We start from the raw sequence: 12,109 nt of genomic DNA, 5'->3' as shown, positions 1-12,109 counted from the left end.
TGCCAGATCCAAGGTTTCCCCATGAGACACCAGGGAAGTGTGAGCAAGGAGGGTGATTCGTAGAACTCATTAAGAACTCGCCAAGGAATTTTTAAGTTGACAAGCAGATATTCTTTATAGCAGGTATTCTTTATAGCAGGAACATGGGGGATAGCTCCTCCTACCGTGTCCTGTCCGAGCACCAAACAAACTGTGATTATATCGTTGTTAATCATACGTATTCACTACATTACATGCGTATTTATGAAGTTACTTATACATAACCTCCTATTTCTAGATTATTCTTCCCATGTGTGCACTCTGTTACGGTAGTGGTCTTTGGGACCCCTGGTGGTCGTTTCTTCATCATCTTCCTCTTCATCACCTTGTCCTTTAGCTGAACTTCAAGTTTGGAAAGTCCCTTCATCAAGCCAAATACCACCAGTCCAGTTCTGGCTGGTTATTATGTACCTTGTTTCTGTTACTTACTCCTTTCTATTGTTCAAACCCACCAAGATCAACATGTTTCATAACCACAAAACAAAACTGAGTTTACTTGTTTACAAAAGGTCGTTCTTCATTGTGTACTTTCCTGTCTCAGAGGCACTGTTTCAGCTGGGAATACCTGCTGCTGTCTCCTGTGGCCAGGAACTACAAATTTGGGAACACCCAGATTGCACAACGCCGTGGCTGATGCTGCCGCCCGCAGCCCTGACAGCAATAAATAGGCAAGAAGCAGGCACATGAGCAGAGCCCTGCGAGGAGAACATCCCCAGGTACACCCGCTGCCCGCTGCTGCAGAGATGGTGCACGCAACCGCCTTCCTCCTGGTGCTCAGCCTGGCCGTGGTGGCTCCGGTCCTCTCCACAGGAAAGGTAACGACAGGGCTGGGATGTGCGGGGCAGGGTGGGCAGGGGCTGCGCTGCAGCATCGGTGATGAGTCCCTGTTGCAACCCAAAAGTAGTCATTTAGGATGACCTCCTTCCCCTTGGGACCAATGACCAAGTTCGTGATAGCCTTGGACTGAATTAAGGTGAAATGACACCAATCAACCATTTTATGATTTATTAATACAAAATACAAGGCACTGGTTAGTTACGACAGCTCAATGGTGATTAACTGGATAAGCAAGTCCCATGCCATGAGTTTTTGCTTAGATCTGGACACTGTTCAATAGAACGAAAGAGAGGAGGAGAGACAGAAGGACACAAAAGGGAGGAGAGATCACCACCATGGATCCAGTGGCATCCTGTTGGTCCTCTTCACCCTGGGTGTCTTGGTGGAGGGGGGCCCACCTGAGCCTTCATTGATGAGAGTTTTATGCTCTTGAGAGGATGCCTCTTCATTTCCGTACGATGCAGTCATGGCAGTGGTCTGTGTCTGTGCAAGCTCAACATGTGAGCGGTGGTTGCAGGGGGACTATTTCAGAGGTTGCATCCAATGAGACCCCCCCAAGGTCGATGATCTAGCACCCTGCACATGCGCTGTTAACTGTTGGAACCGGTGTTGTGCTCTTGCTTGTGGTTATAACACCTACTGCGCTCGAGTTTCAGGCAAAGACTGCAATGTGTGCAGCGAAGCTAGCATCTTATGCACCAAGAAATGTTTAAGGCAAATGTCCACTCATCTGTCTGCCACTCCAACCCAGTGTGTGCTGGCCGGGAATTGGACCAATGACCTGGGTTCCAACATGACCATCATCATGAACAGCAAATGTAACTTCAGTGGCTCCTACTCCACGGCTGTGTCAGAAACCCCAGAAAAAATTGAGAAATCACCGCTGCGGGGGTCCCAGAACTACAGAAACCTGACCCAGCCTGTGTTTGGCTTCACCGTCAACTGGACCTTTACAGGTACTTCGCCTTCCCATCTTCCCTGTTGTGTCCCCAGATCTCACCTATCCTGCACTGTGATGTCTTCACATCCTGCTGCCACTCTTGTGATACCCCTAGATATCTCCTGCCCTTCCTTGTGATGTCTATGATGCTTTTCTGCCCTCACAGCAGTGTCCCTGACAATCCCCTGCCTTCCCCTGCCGTGACCCCAGTGCTCTCACATACCCAGTGCTCCCCCATCCTTAACTCTGGAGCTCTTTGGTGGGTGTCACCTCCCAGCCCAGGGTGCAGAGGATGCTCGGGGGGCTGAGGCCTGTTGCTGTGTGCCCATCTCTAACCAAGACCCCTCCTGTCTGCTTTCCCCATAACCACTGCCCAAAGAGGGCAGGGACAGCCGGGGTCTACTGCCCCCTGTGCTGGGATAGGGTGCAAGGCACTGATCTGTCACCTTCTCCATCCTCCCCTTCACCTCCTGCCCCATCCCTGCAGACTCTGTCACTGTGTTCACGGGCCAGTGCTTTGTGGATGAGACAGGAAAGGAGGTCTTGAAGACCATGTGGCTCCTGCGGTCGCATGCGGACAGCATCAAGGATGACTGGACAGCCACCAGGTGAGCCCATGCCCTGCACAAGTGCCCTGTGCATCCCAAGGGGGGCTGGGAGTCTGCCACCCCGTGGTGCTCAGTGCCCCCAGAGCTGCTGGTGGTGACTGAGGATGGTGCTTGGCCATGGCCTACCCAGGGGTCCCACGCAGGTGCAACTGCTGTTGGAGGGAGACGGGGTTGGGTGGGCATCAGCATTGCGAGGGTGCGTTTGTCCTGTGCAAGGCTGCAGTTCCCACCCTTACATCTCCTCCTTCTGTGTCCTACAGGGTCGGCACTAATGTCTTCACACGCCAGCCCTCGCAGAAAGAGTGAGGGAGGCAGCATGGGGGTTCCTGAGCTGGCAGCATGGCTGGGGTGCGTGTCCCTGGTCCTCCGAGTCTCACAATAAAGTTTTGCTGCAGACACCCACCGTCTCTTGCCCATGTCACTGACAAAGATGTTAAACAGCACTGGCCCCTACACCGAACCCTGAGGAAAGACACTCATCACTGGTCTCCACTTGGACATCAAGCCATTGACTACAACACTTTGAGTGCGATCATCAGCCAATTCCTTGTCCAAGTGGCCTGTTTGTCAACTCCATGCCTCTCCAGTTTAGAGACAAGGATGTTGTGTGGGACATTATCAAATGCCTTGCACAAGTCCAGGTAGATGATGTCAACTGGTCTTCCTGTATCTACAGTTGCTGTAACCCTGATGTAGAGGCCACCAAATTTGTCAGGCATGATTTGCCCTTTGTGAAGCCATGTTGATGGTCACCAACCACTTCCTCCTTTTCCATGTGCCTTTGCACAGGTTCCAGCAGGATCTGCTCCATGACATCTCTGGGCTCTGAGGAGATTGACCGACCTGTAGTTCCCCAGGTCTTCCTTGTGTCCCTTTTTACAAATGGGGGTTAGGTTTCCCCTTCTCCAGTCAATGAAACCTTACTGGGCTGCCATAACTTCTCAGATATGATGGAGAGCAGCTTGGCCATTTCACCCACCAGTTCCCTCAGGCTTCCTTTTGGTGTTTTAGTTTGTCCAGGAGCTCCTTGTTCACCCACACAGGCCTCCTGGCGTTCTTGTCTGACTTCCCTTTTGTTGGGACAATCGCTCCTGAGCTTGGAGGAGGTGATTCCTGAATGCTAACCAGCTTTCTTGGGCCCCTCTTCCCTGCACGGCTCTATCCTCTGGTACTCTACCAAGCTGGTCCCTGAAGCGGCCAAAGTCTCCTCTGCTGAATTCCAGGGTGGCAAGCTTGCTGCCCCATAGTTTGGGCCTCCTCTGCCGTGTCTGCATGCTCATCACTCCTGCCAGCCCCCTGGTCAGGACACACACCCTGCTCTGCTCCTTTGCCTCTCTCATTGCCTAGCACAGATCATCACCCTAGGAGGATGGAGCAGCTCCTCGGGCAGGTCCCAGCTTCCCCTCCACGGCTCCCAAGGAGCCCTCTCCTGCTGCCCTGCCTGCACCCTGGCTGTGCTGCAGCTTAGAAGCAGCAGCAGAAAAACAGCTTAGGAACAGCAACACAAACTTGTAGTGCAGGAGGGGACGGCATGAGGATGAACTCTGCAGGCACACACACCACCCTTCAGTGCAGCACAGAAAACCTGGTCAGGCTGTGCTTGCCGCATTGCTGTGTTTGAACGACAGCATGTCCAGGATGGTGGCAGTGGGAGAGTGCCAGGCTGCGCCCACCCCGAGGACTCCGCCACAGAGCAAGGAATGGGCTGGCAAAGCCTCTTGGACAGTGGATGTGCAAACTATCCCTGTGCCCCCACCTCTCTGCAAACCCATGCTCATCCCCGTGTTCCTCCAGCACTGTCTGGGTCACACAGACCTCCTCGCCCCGCCTGTCTCAGGCACCCTGACACCAGGCTACTGTCCCATGGCTGCTGGTCCAGTGCCCATGGGGCTCTAGTTACAGCCCTATAAAGGGACCAAGGCGCAGGGCTGGGGCGGAGCCGTGCTGGGCACTTCACAGCCCTGCATCCATGGGAAGCAGCGCTTTCACCCTGGTCCTCGCCCTGGCCCTGGTGCCACGCATCACCCATGCGGAGAGGAAGGTATGGGGATGGGTGATGATGGGGATGTGGCACAGGGATGCATCGTGGGCAGCCAGGGGTTCTCTCTTAAATGCCATTTTAGGCTGGGACAAGCAGGAGAACTTTGCAAGCATCCAGTCCAGGCAATGGGCAGGATATCTCTGGGTCACCCCCAGCAACTTGGTACCACCTCCACTAAGCTTTGGTCCCATGAGGACATCTTGCACAGGGCATTCCCTCCCATGGGGTCTGTGCTCAGAAGCTCCATGCATGGGACATCTCCTCCTGTGGGATATGTGTCCAGGGCACCATGCACAGGGCATTACTTCCTACATGGTCTGTACCCAGGGGTGCAACGCACAGAGCATCCTCTTCTACAGAGTCCATATCTGGACATACCATGCATGCTAGTGGGCTAAGACATGCTGATCTTGCTTCACCATCTACTTAGCAGCCAGCTAAGGAAGCATATATCCAAACTGGGGACAGGTAGAGCTGTGCCCCACAGTCACACACGCAGCAGGGCTTGCAGCTCCATGCATGGGGCGGTATGAGGGATGGGGACCCCTCTGCACCATGCACAGGGGGCCTATGGCTGTATCCCTTCAGTGTCAGCTCAGCGGGATGTGGAGGAACGAGCAGGACTCGCTGATGGAGATTTCAGCATTGAGGGACAACGGGGACTTCCAGGGGAAATACCTCACACGGGTCACGCTCGCCGGTGGCTGCGCCCGCGCCTCCCCATTGAATGGTGCCCAGCAGCAGCCTGGCGAGGGGGGATGGCCCACCTTCGCCTTCACCGTGCGCTGGGACAAGTTCTCTAGTAAGTGCTGGGGTACCTGGGGATGGCACTGCAGGGGTACCGGGAACCATGCAGGCAGCCAGCAGGGTTTTCCCTCTGCTGGATGATGCTTTGGTGCAGCTAAGCAGAGGGAGGCAGTGGCAGCTCCTCCTCTCACTGCATCCCAAACCCCATTAGGGTACAAGGGACGCAGTGCTGCAGAGCCTGCCTTACCCGAGGGAGCTGCTGGGGAAGGTCCTCTCAGTATGGTTGGGTGCATGGCCATCAGAACACAAGGAGGGGGATGCAGCCAGCAGGCATGGGTGCCATCTCCACTGACCACACCAAGCCCCCCCCAGATGCCACCACCGCCTTCGCGGGGCAGTGCTTTGTGGACTCGGGTGGAAAGGAGACACTGACCACCACGTGGCTGCTGCGTGAAGCCGTCGGGTCCCTCGAGGAGGACTGGAAAGCCACCAGGTAATGGGGGGATGCTGGAGAGAGTGGGGCCCTCCCCAGTGCCTCTGATGTGAAGCATCACCTGAGCAAGGGGACCACCCCTGGGGACCCCCCAGTGTGGGTTTGCAGTGGGGATGTTGATACCTCCTGGCAAGGAGCTTGCTCAGGGGCATCCCTACAGAGACACCCCTGTCACCCACCGGCACTGGCAGCTCTGAGGGGGGGTATCAGTGATCTCTGCTTCTCACAGGGTGGGCAGAAATGTCTTCACACGCAAACGCACCCCGAAAGGAAAGAACCTGCCCAGCTTGTTCCCATCCTGTGAGGACAGGTCTTCACCCGCCCCATGACAGCGCTCCGGCTGCAGCCCCCCCAGGGCAAGCAAAACCAGCATCTCACATCGAAATAAACTCTAAAATCATGTCAGCTGTGGTTGTCTGTTTCTAAAGACTGCCCTCTCTCCCCCTCTGAGCCAGCTTCTGTTCCCATGGCACCACCGCCCTTCCTCAGCAACGTCTGGATTCCTCCTGATCCCTCCATCCAGCTCTCTGGGCTCATTTTCCACCTCATCCTAATGCAAACTTACACCCCGCACCACCACTCCCTGCCTGTCTGCTGATGGCAGAGGTGGTATCATCATCCTGAATCCAGACAGCTTCCTTGCAGTGCCTTCATATCCGTCCCCACCAGACACCTTTCCAGTGCACCACTGTAAGGTTGGGTGGTAGAGGTCGTGGTACCAGTAGATGTGAGTTGTCTGTGAAGTGTTTCCTTCATGCTGCACAGCACCTGAAGTAAAATGTGCACAGTTAAACCCCCCATCCCGCCATCCCATCATATCCCATTGCACTGCATCGCATTGCATCCCATCCCATTGCATCACATCCCATCCCATCCATTGCATTGCATTGCATCCCATTGTATCCCGCACATCTCATCCCATCCCATTCCCCTGAGCTATAACCATAGATTTTACCTTTCTCTGCTGCTGCATTTCAGCAGTGCCACCCTATCTGTCTCTGTGGGCAGCTGCCGAGCTTAGTCAGCTCTTTCCATCCAGTGTTTTTGGCAGGTCCATGGGTAAGGATGATGTCTCCTACAGAAGCATTACAAATATAGCCCAGCCCCAGCAATGCCAGCACACTTGCTGCACAGCCCATTGAGCCTGGCCCAGCCCCAGCATGCTGCTGTGACATGGAGTGGTGGCTGCCACCCTCCCTGGCACCTCGAACAGGGCAGCTTGTCCCTGCCAAACAGCGCAGAAAGGCAGGGGCTGGCGTCAGGCTGAAAGAATGGAGCATGGCATCCAGGGCAAGAGCAACAGATCCCCCAGGGCAGGGAGGATTTCTCAAGCCCCTGTGATAAGCTGTGAGTTTGGGTCTGTAAAAGGTGACAGGGAGGAGGGATGTGTTAGGAGAGGGGTGATTTCTCCTCATCCCAGCCTCTGCGACCATCTGGACCAGAAGGAGAGGCACTGAGCAACAGCAGCAGGGTCTTGGAGTGTGTTTGGGCTCTAGGTGTTTGGTGCTGCCCCAGAATAGAACTTCCCCAGCCCCAGCCCACACACCTCAGCCCTGCTGCTGTCCGGTGCCCCAAAAACGCTTGTCCAGGAAGGAACATGTGTTTATGCAGCTGAATCCTACCTTAATTTTCAGTTGCCCGCAGCGCCATGCCTGCTCCAGGCACTGCAGCAAGCAGAGAAGCAGCTCATGAACCCTGCATGCTGTGCATGCTGTGTTTTGTACGTGCAAAGCCCCTAAGAGCAGCAGATATAAGGAAGAGGTGCTGGTTTGCATGCTGGGTGTGTTTAGCAAACACACTCACTTGGACCCCAGTGTGCCTTTGTGGTTGCTCCTTCCTCTAACACTTGTAAAAGCCAAAAGAGCTAAATTAACATCTGATACTCAGAAGATGCTGGGGAAATGTTACGACTGCTACCTGTTATGAAGGCAGGGTAAGCCTCCCCTCCTGTGCAGCTTGCCCCTGCCAGGGATGCCTGGCACCAGGGTGGGTGACAGCATGGTCAGGCAGCAGCACCAGCAGAGCAGCCAACAGTTAAATGTTTAAACAGGCAATCATTCCAGCCTGCATGCACTTGGAATGGGCGATTGATGCTTTTCAGGCTGCTGTAAGCACCTTTAAAAAAACCTGTTCCTTCGCTTCCTGCACAGCTGTGCTCAGCCCCATGTTTCTCCAGCACTGCCCGGGTCACAGAGACCTCCTCACCTTATCTAGCCTGTCCCCGGCATTCTGCCACCGCCAGCTCATGGGCTCTGATTACAGCCCTATAAAGCTCAGGGAGGGAGCTGCGCTTCCCAGCTCTGCAGCCATGGGGAGCGGTGCCTTTTCCCTGGTCCTCATCCTGGGCCTGGTGACGTGCGTCACCCCATCAGAGAGGAAGGTATGGGGATGGGTGGTGATGGGGATGTGGCACTGTTAGAGCCCAAAGCCTGCTGCTGGGGCTGTGGTGCTCAGCAGGGAGCAGGGGCTGGGCTGCCCGAGCTGTTGGGAGCAGCACTGAGGGGGGCACTGAGGGAAGCTGTGGAAAGGCTGGGAGCAAGGGACAGCTCCTGCAAGGATGCTCCTGGCTGTGGGAATCCATCCAGAGGCAGGCAAACAGGAACATATCCTAAAGAAACCCTATTTTCCCACCAAATATGCTGGGAAAGCAGCAAACCTTCTGCTTTAGCATGGGGAGGACCTGCTCGCCCTTGGGTAGCAGCAGCAAAGGGCCCAGGGAGATGGTTGTACTGGAGGCAATCAGCACCACAGGTGCGATGCTTGAGCCAAGGTGGCAATGCCAGTGCCACCAGCTTCACAGAGGGTCCATGGAGCACCCCCAGGCAGAACCAGGGTGGTGGGGCAGCAGCGGGCTGCCCCATCCTCCCTGGCTGGCCTTGCAGTGCCTCCTCTCCGGGTCGTGGCGCAGTGACACAGGCTGCACAATGGTCGTGTTCACCGTTGGCAAGGATGGCAGCTTCTCCGGTTCCTATCTGCCGGGTCCTGCTGCTGGCAACTCCAAAATCCTCTCCTCACCTCTGAAGGGGTCCCAGCAGGATGTGGGGCTGGTCCTGCAGCCCATCTTCTCCTTCACTGTGCACTGGCAGCATCGAGGTAGGCAGGAGAGGGCCATCACCCTGCATCAGTGGCACATTTGGGGGTGGCTTCATGCCTCGCCACCCCAAATCACACCTCCTTGGACCCTTCCAGACTCAGACACAACCCAGATGAGTGTCTTCCTGGGCCAGTGCTATGTGGGCACCAATGGGGAGGAGACCTTGCATGCCCTATGGCTCCTGCGAGAGGCATCCGAGAGCCCCACAGAGGACTGGAAAGCCACACGGTGAGCACTGGGTCCCATGGTCACCACTGTGACATGCTTTCCTGCACCCTGGGCTGGAGAAGGGAGAAATCCCATGGGATAAGGCATGGCAGGGCCAGGAGGGTGAAATGGGTTTGTCACCAGTGATGAGGGACTAAAGACCATCCCTGTAACCTGGCCAGCCCCTGCATCCCAGTGTGGCCCAGGGTGGGAGACCCCAGGATGGGTTCTGGCCACAGTCAGACCCCCCCAAGCCTCTCCTACCACTCTGCTCAGTAGGAAGAGAGCAGGGCACAGTGCCAGCACCCACAGCAGCCTCTGCTAAAGGGTGTTGGAGACCAGGGCACCCCACTCAGGACCCAGCAGGGAACACAGTACCACCCCTTTTTTTCCCCCTCTGTACCCTCCACCACAGCATATGTAACCCCATTTGGGTCAACCACAGTGATTTGGGGTTCCTGCAGGATTGGCACCAGCGTTTTCACCCGAATAAAATAACAACTAGCAGAGAAGCAGCAGCAAGCGAGCAAGCACAGGAGGCCTTGAACTGCAAGGACACAGCTCTTCCCCCAGCCAGCCTCTGCCTGCTCTGTGCTGCTGTGTTTCAGCAGCTCTCAGCCCACATGTTCGTGCTTTCCCAGGCAAGTTCAGCCCAGCGTGGAGGCTGGGCAGCAGGTACACACAATAAAGGGTTTCTGTGGGGACAACAGAGCTCGGCTCTGGTTTCTGCTTGTTCTTTAACCTACGGGGTTTGTCTTACTCTGGCACCCACGTGAAGCCGCAGCTGCATGCAGCAGTGTCCCTGGGGATAAGGGCTATCCCGTGTCCCCTCCCTGGCAGTGTGCAGCGTTGCTGTGCCTGCAAACGTGATGCTGTGCTGTGGCTAACTTGTCCCTCGGGGTCTCTCCCAAATGTCCCCAGAGGTGCGGGACAAGCTGGGCTGCGAGCAGGCAGCGGGATCAGGATAACCGCAGCGGGATGCTGCAGGGTGGGCTCCAGGCAGAGTGGAGGAAGTTCCTCGGGTGCCTGAATGCACGGGGAGGCTGCAAATGGCTTTTGCAGAGCCGGCAGGCTTCTGTTCCCAGCGCCGGCAGATGGGGAGTCATCCAAGCAGCCAGCCCCAAGGGAGACCTCAGAGCGAGGCCGTGTCCCTGAGCAACGCACACAGAGGCTCCGTCGCTCTATTTCCAGCTGCTTTTTTAATCGGGCTATCAGTTTTCTGCTAGTTTTTCTTTCCACTGGTATCCAGCGGTTGGTGCTGGCGATTAGAAACAGGATGGATGTTGGGTTTAAGGTTTCGCTTGAAAAGGAGGGTATGTTTTCTACTGGCTGAAATTTCTACCTCTTTCTCTACCTGAGAAACCCCGATTCCTTAAAAAAAAAAAAAAAAAAAAAAAAAAAAAAAAAAGCAGGAGGAAAATCTGATTCCTTTAAAGCTGCAATCAGGTGGTGTTTTGCATCAGCCGCACAGCCCAAAGCCTCCTCAGCAACAGGAGGCAAAGCTAATGTAGTGCTTTCATGCTTTCAAGCACTACTGATGCTCAGGGGGTCAGCAAGTATAAAAGAGAGTGTTTCCATTCACCAGCATCCATAGGGGACTTGCCAAGGGCTGAGCAGAGTATTTTCCTCATGTTTCTGGTCTGTGAGTGTGCTCCCTCAGTGCTGATGCAGGCACCTTCTGGGATGTGCACGGGATCCAACGTTGGGAAATAGCAGAGGGAACATGGCAGGGAGAGCAAGCAGGGAGCATAACACCAGGGCAACACCGGGCTGTGTGTGTGTGCAAGCAGCACCAGTGTGCACACAGGATGTGCTCTGACCCCTGCAGCACACAAGGGAAAAAGCTGTCATGGAGGATGTGCAGCGAGGAGGAGGGTGGCAGAAATACTCAGCGCCTCCTGCTCCTCTGCTTGATGGAAACAAGGTGCGAGCCTCCTCGGTTGAAGAACTCATTCCGGGCATTTTTATCATCGCTGTCCTTTAACCTAAGGCACGAGGCCAGGGCTCAGCTTCCTTCCTCTCGCTGGCTCAGAGCTGCTTGTTGTGGGACCAGCGTGAGAACACAGAAAGCAGTGTAAAACAGCATGGATGGAACAACCATCCCCAAACCTCTCATTGCAGACTCCCCAGTGCAGCACCGGGCTCTGTGATGTGGAAGGGCTGGTGCAGGCAGTGCCTGGCAGCAGGAGCGTGTGCTGGGCTGTGTTTGATGGGGAGCCCGCTGTGCTTGCCTGGCTCCCTGCCTGCTCTCCCCGTGCCTTCTCCTGTCCTGGTACCTGGCCAAGCAAGCCAGCTCGCTGCAGAGCACAGTGCTGACCCATCGCCCTGGCCAAACACGGGCTGCCGTGCCGCTCCCTGCTTTGCTGGCAGCACCACTGTGTTTTATTTCAGATGAGTAATATCGATTAGTGCCGGGTCGAGGACTTCGAGTGATATCAGTGGCATCACACACCCTGGCCTTGAACTGCAAAGTGAAAGTGAGGTCAAACACCTTCCTGCCATCACGCATGGCTCCTGGGAAAAGAGGTCCAGCAGTTCCCTGAGGATGCTCACAGGGAGCCTGCCCCAGCCAGGGCAGAGCTGAGACCTGGTCCTGATACAAGGGTGCTGCTGCCTGTCCTTCTGTGGACAGAGACACCCCTTGGCTGTCTCTCCTCCACAGGCAGAGACCACACTTTCAATTTTAGATCTCATTCACCTGCACACTCAGCCTTTGCTTATGGGCTGGGTTACGAGCACGGTGCTGCCTGCACCCATCACCCCAACCCCTCACTGGGCTCCACTGCCTGAGCTCATGGTCCGCTCCCACCTCCCAGGCACCCATTTATCCCAACCAACCCGAGTGCCCAGCCCTGGTTTATCATCCACACCGCAGCAGGGCCCTCCCCACAGCCCCCCAGCCAAAGGGATGGGGCTGTTGCACCACGCTGGCTCTGCTGTGCTTCCTGCCATTGTGCAGCTCCGTTACGACAGCAGCAGTGGGGCAGACACCGGCTCCTCATGCTTCCGACCAGGGAAGCTGTTCGCTTCCGCAGCGCCGGCACAGCTTGCATGTGGGTGCTGTGCTGGGTACCCCACACTGAAACCACCACAGGACACATGG

The 12,109-nt window shown here is 55.7% G+C and overlaps 3 protein-coding genes across 3 annotated transcripts; all 3 read left to right on the top strand.

Annotated features, from left to right (window-relative positions):
• The first annotated feature begins 716 nt into the window (after positions 1-716).
• On the top strand, positions 717-2,746 carry LOC115619820 (avidin-like). Its single transcript, XM_030512707.1, has 4 exons — positions 717-854; positions 1,628-1,832; positions 2,304-2,424; positions 2,685-2,746. The coding sequence occupies exons 1-4, from the start codon at positions 723-725 to the stop codon at positions 2,728-2,730; spliced, it is 504 nt and encodes a 167-aa protein (XP_030368567.1). The 5' UTR covers positions 717-722; the 3' UTR covers positions 2,731-2,746.
• Positions 2,747-4,308: 1,562 nt separating this feature from the next.
• LOC115619819 (avidin-like) lies at positions 4,309-6,034 on the top strand. Its single transcript, XM_030512706.1, has 4 exons — positions 4,309-4,465; positions 5,054-5,267; positions 5,585-5,705; positions 5,935-6,034. The coding sequence occupies exons 1-4, from the start codon at positions 4,394-4,396 to the stop codon at positions 6,032-6,034; spliced, it is 507 nt and encodes a 168-aa protein (XP_030368566.1). The 5' UTR covers positions 4,309-4,393.
• A 1,979-nt stretch (positions 6,035-8,013) lies between these two features.
• LOC115619818 (avidin-like) lies at positions 8,014-9,657 on the top strand. Its single transcript, XM_030512704.1, has 4 exons — positions 8,014-8,085; positions 8,588-8,798; positions 8,895-9,027; positions 9,471-9,657. The coding sequence occupies exons 1-4, from the start codon at positions 8,014-8,016 to the stop codon at positions 9,502-9,504; spliced, it is 450 nt and encodes a 149-aa protein (XP_030368564.1). The 3' UTR covers positions 9,505-9,657.
• Positions 9,658-12,109: the final 2,452 nt, after the last annotated feature.

The sequence above is a fragment of the Strigops habroptila genome, chromosome Z (genome assembly GCF_004027225.2).
Source record: "Strigops habroptila isolate Jane chromosome Z, bStrHab1.2.pri, whole genome shotgun sequence".
In the NCBI taxonomy this organism is placed as follows: Eukaryota; Metazoa; Chordata; class Aves; order Psittaciformes; family Psittacidae; genus Strigops; species Strigops habroptila.
This window is presented reverse-complemented; position numbering and strand designations above follow the sequence as displayed.

Bases quoted from the DNA above. Each gene is read 5' to 3' on its own strand.
- LOC115619818 (XM_030512704.1), top strand. From the start codon at position 8,014: ATGGGGAGCGGTGCCTTTTCCCTGGTCCTCATCCTGGGCCTGGTGACG. The intron at 8,086-8,587 runs GTATGGGGATGG...CTGGCCTTGCAG, and splicing joins TCACCCCATCAGAGAGGAAG to TGCCTCCTCTCCGGGTCGTG. The intron at 8,799-8,894 runs GTAGGCAGGAGA...GGACCCTTCCAG, and splicing joins TGTGCACTGGCAGCATCGAG to ACTCAGACACAACCCAGATG.
- LOC115619819 (XM_030512706.1), top strand. From the start codon at position 4,394: ATGGGAAGCAGCGCTTTCACCCTGGTCCTCGCCCTGGCCCTGGTGCCA. The intron at 4,466-5,053 runs GTATGGGGATGG...GTATCCCTTCAG, and splicing joins TCACCCATGCGGAGAGGAAG to TGTCAGCTCAGCGGGATGTG. The intron at 5,268-5,584 runs GTAAGTGCTGGG...AGCCCCCCCCAG, and splicing joins GCGCTGGGACAAGTTCTCTA to ATGCCACCACCGCCTTCGCG.
- LOC115619820 (XM_030512707.1), top strand. From the start codon at position 723: ATGAGCAGAGCCCTGCGAGGAGAACATCCCCAGGTACACCCGCTGCCC. The intron at 855-1,627 runs GTAACGACAGGG...ACTCCAACCCAG, and splicing joins CGGTCCTCTCCACAGGAAAG to TGTGTGCTGGCCGGGAATTG. The intron at 2,425-2,684 runs GTGAGCCCATGC...TGTGTCCTACAG, and splicing joins GATGACTGGACAGCCACCAG to GGTCGGCACTAATGTCTTCA.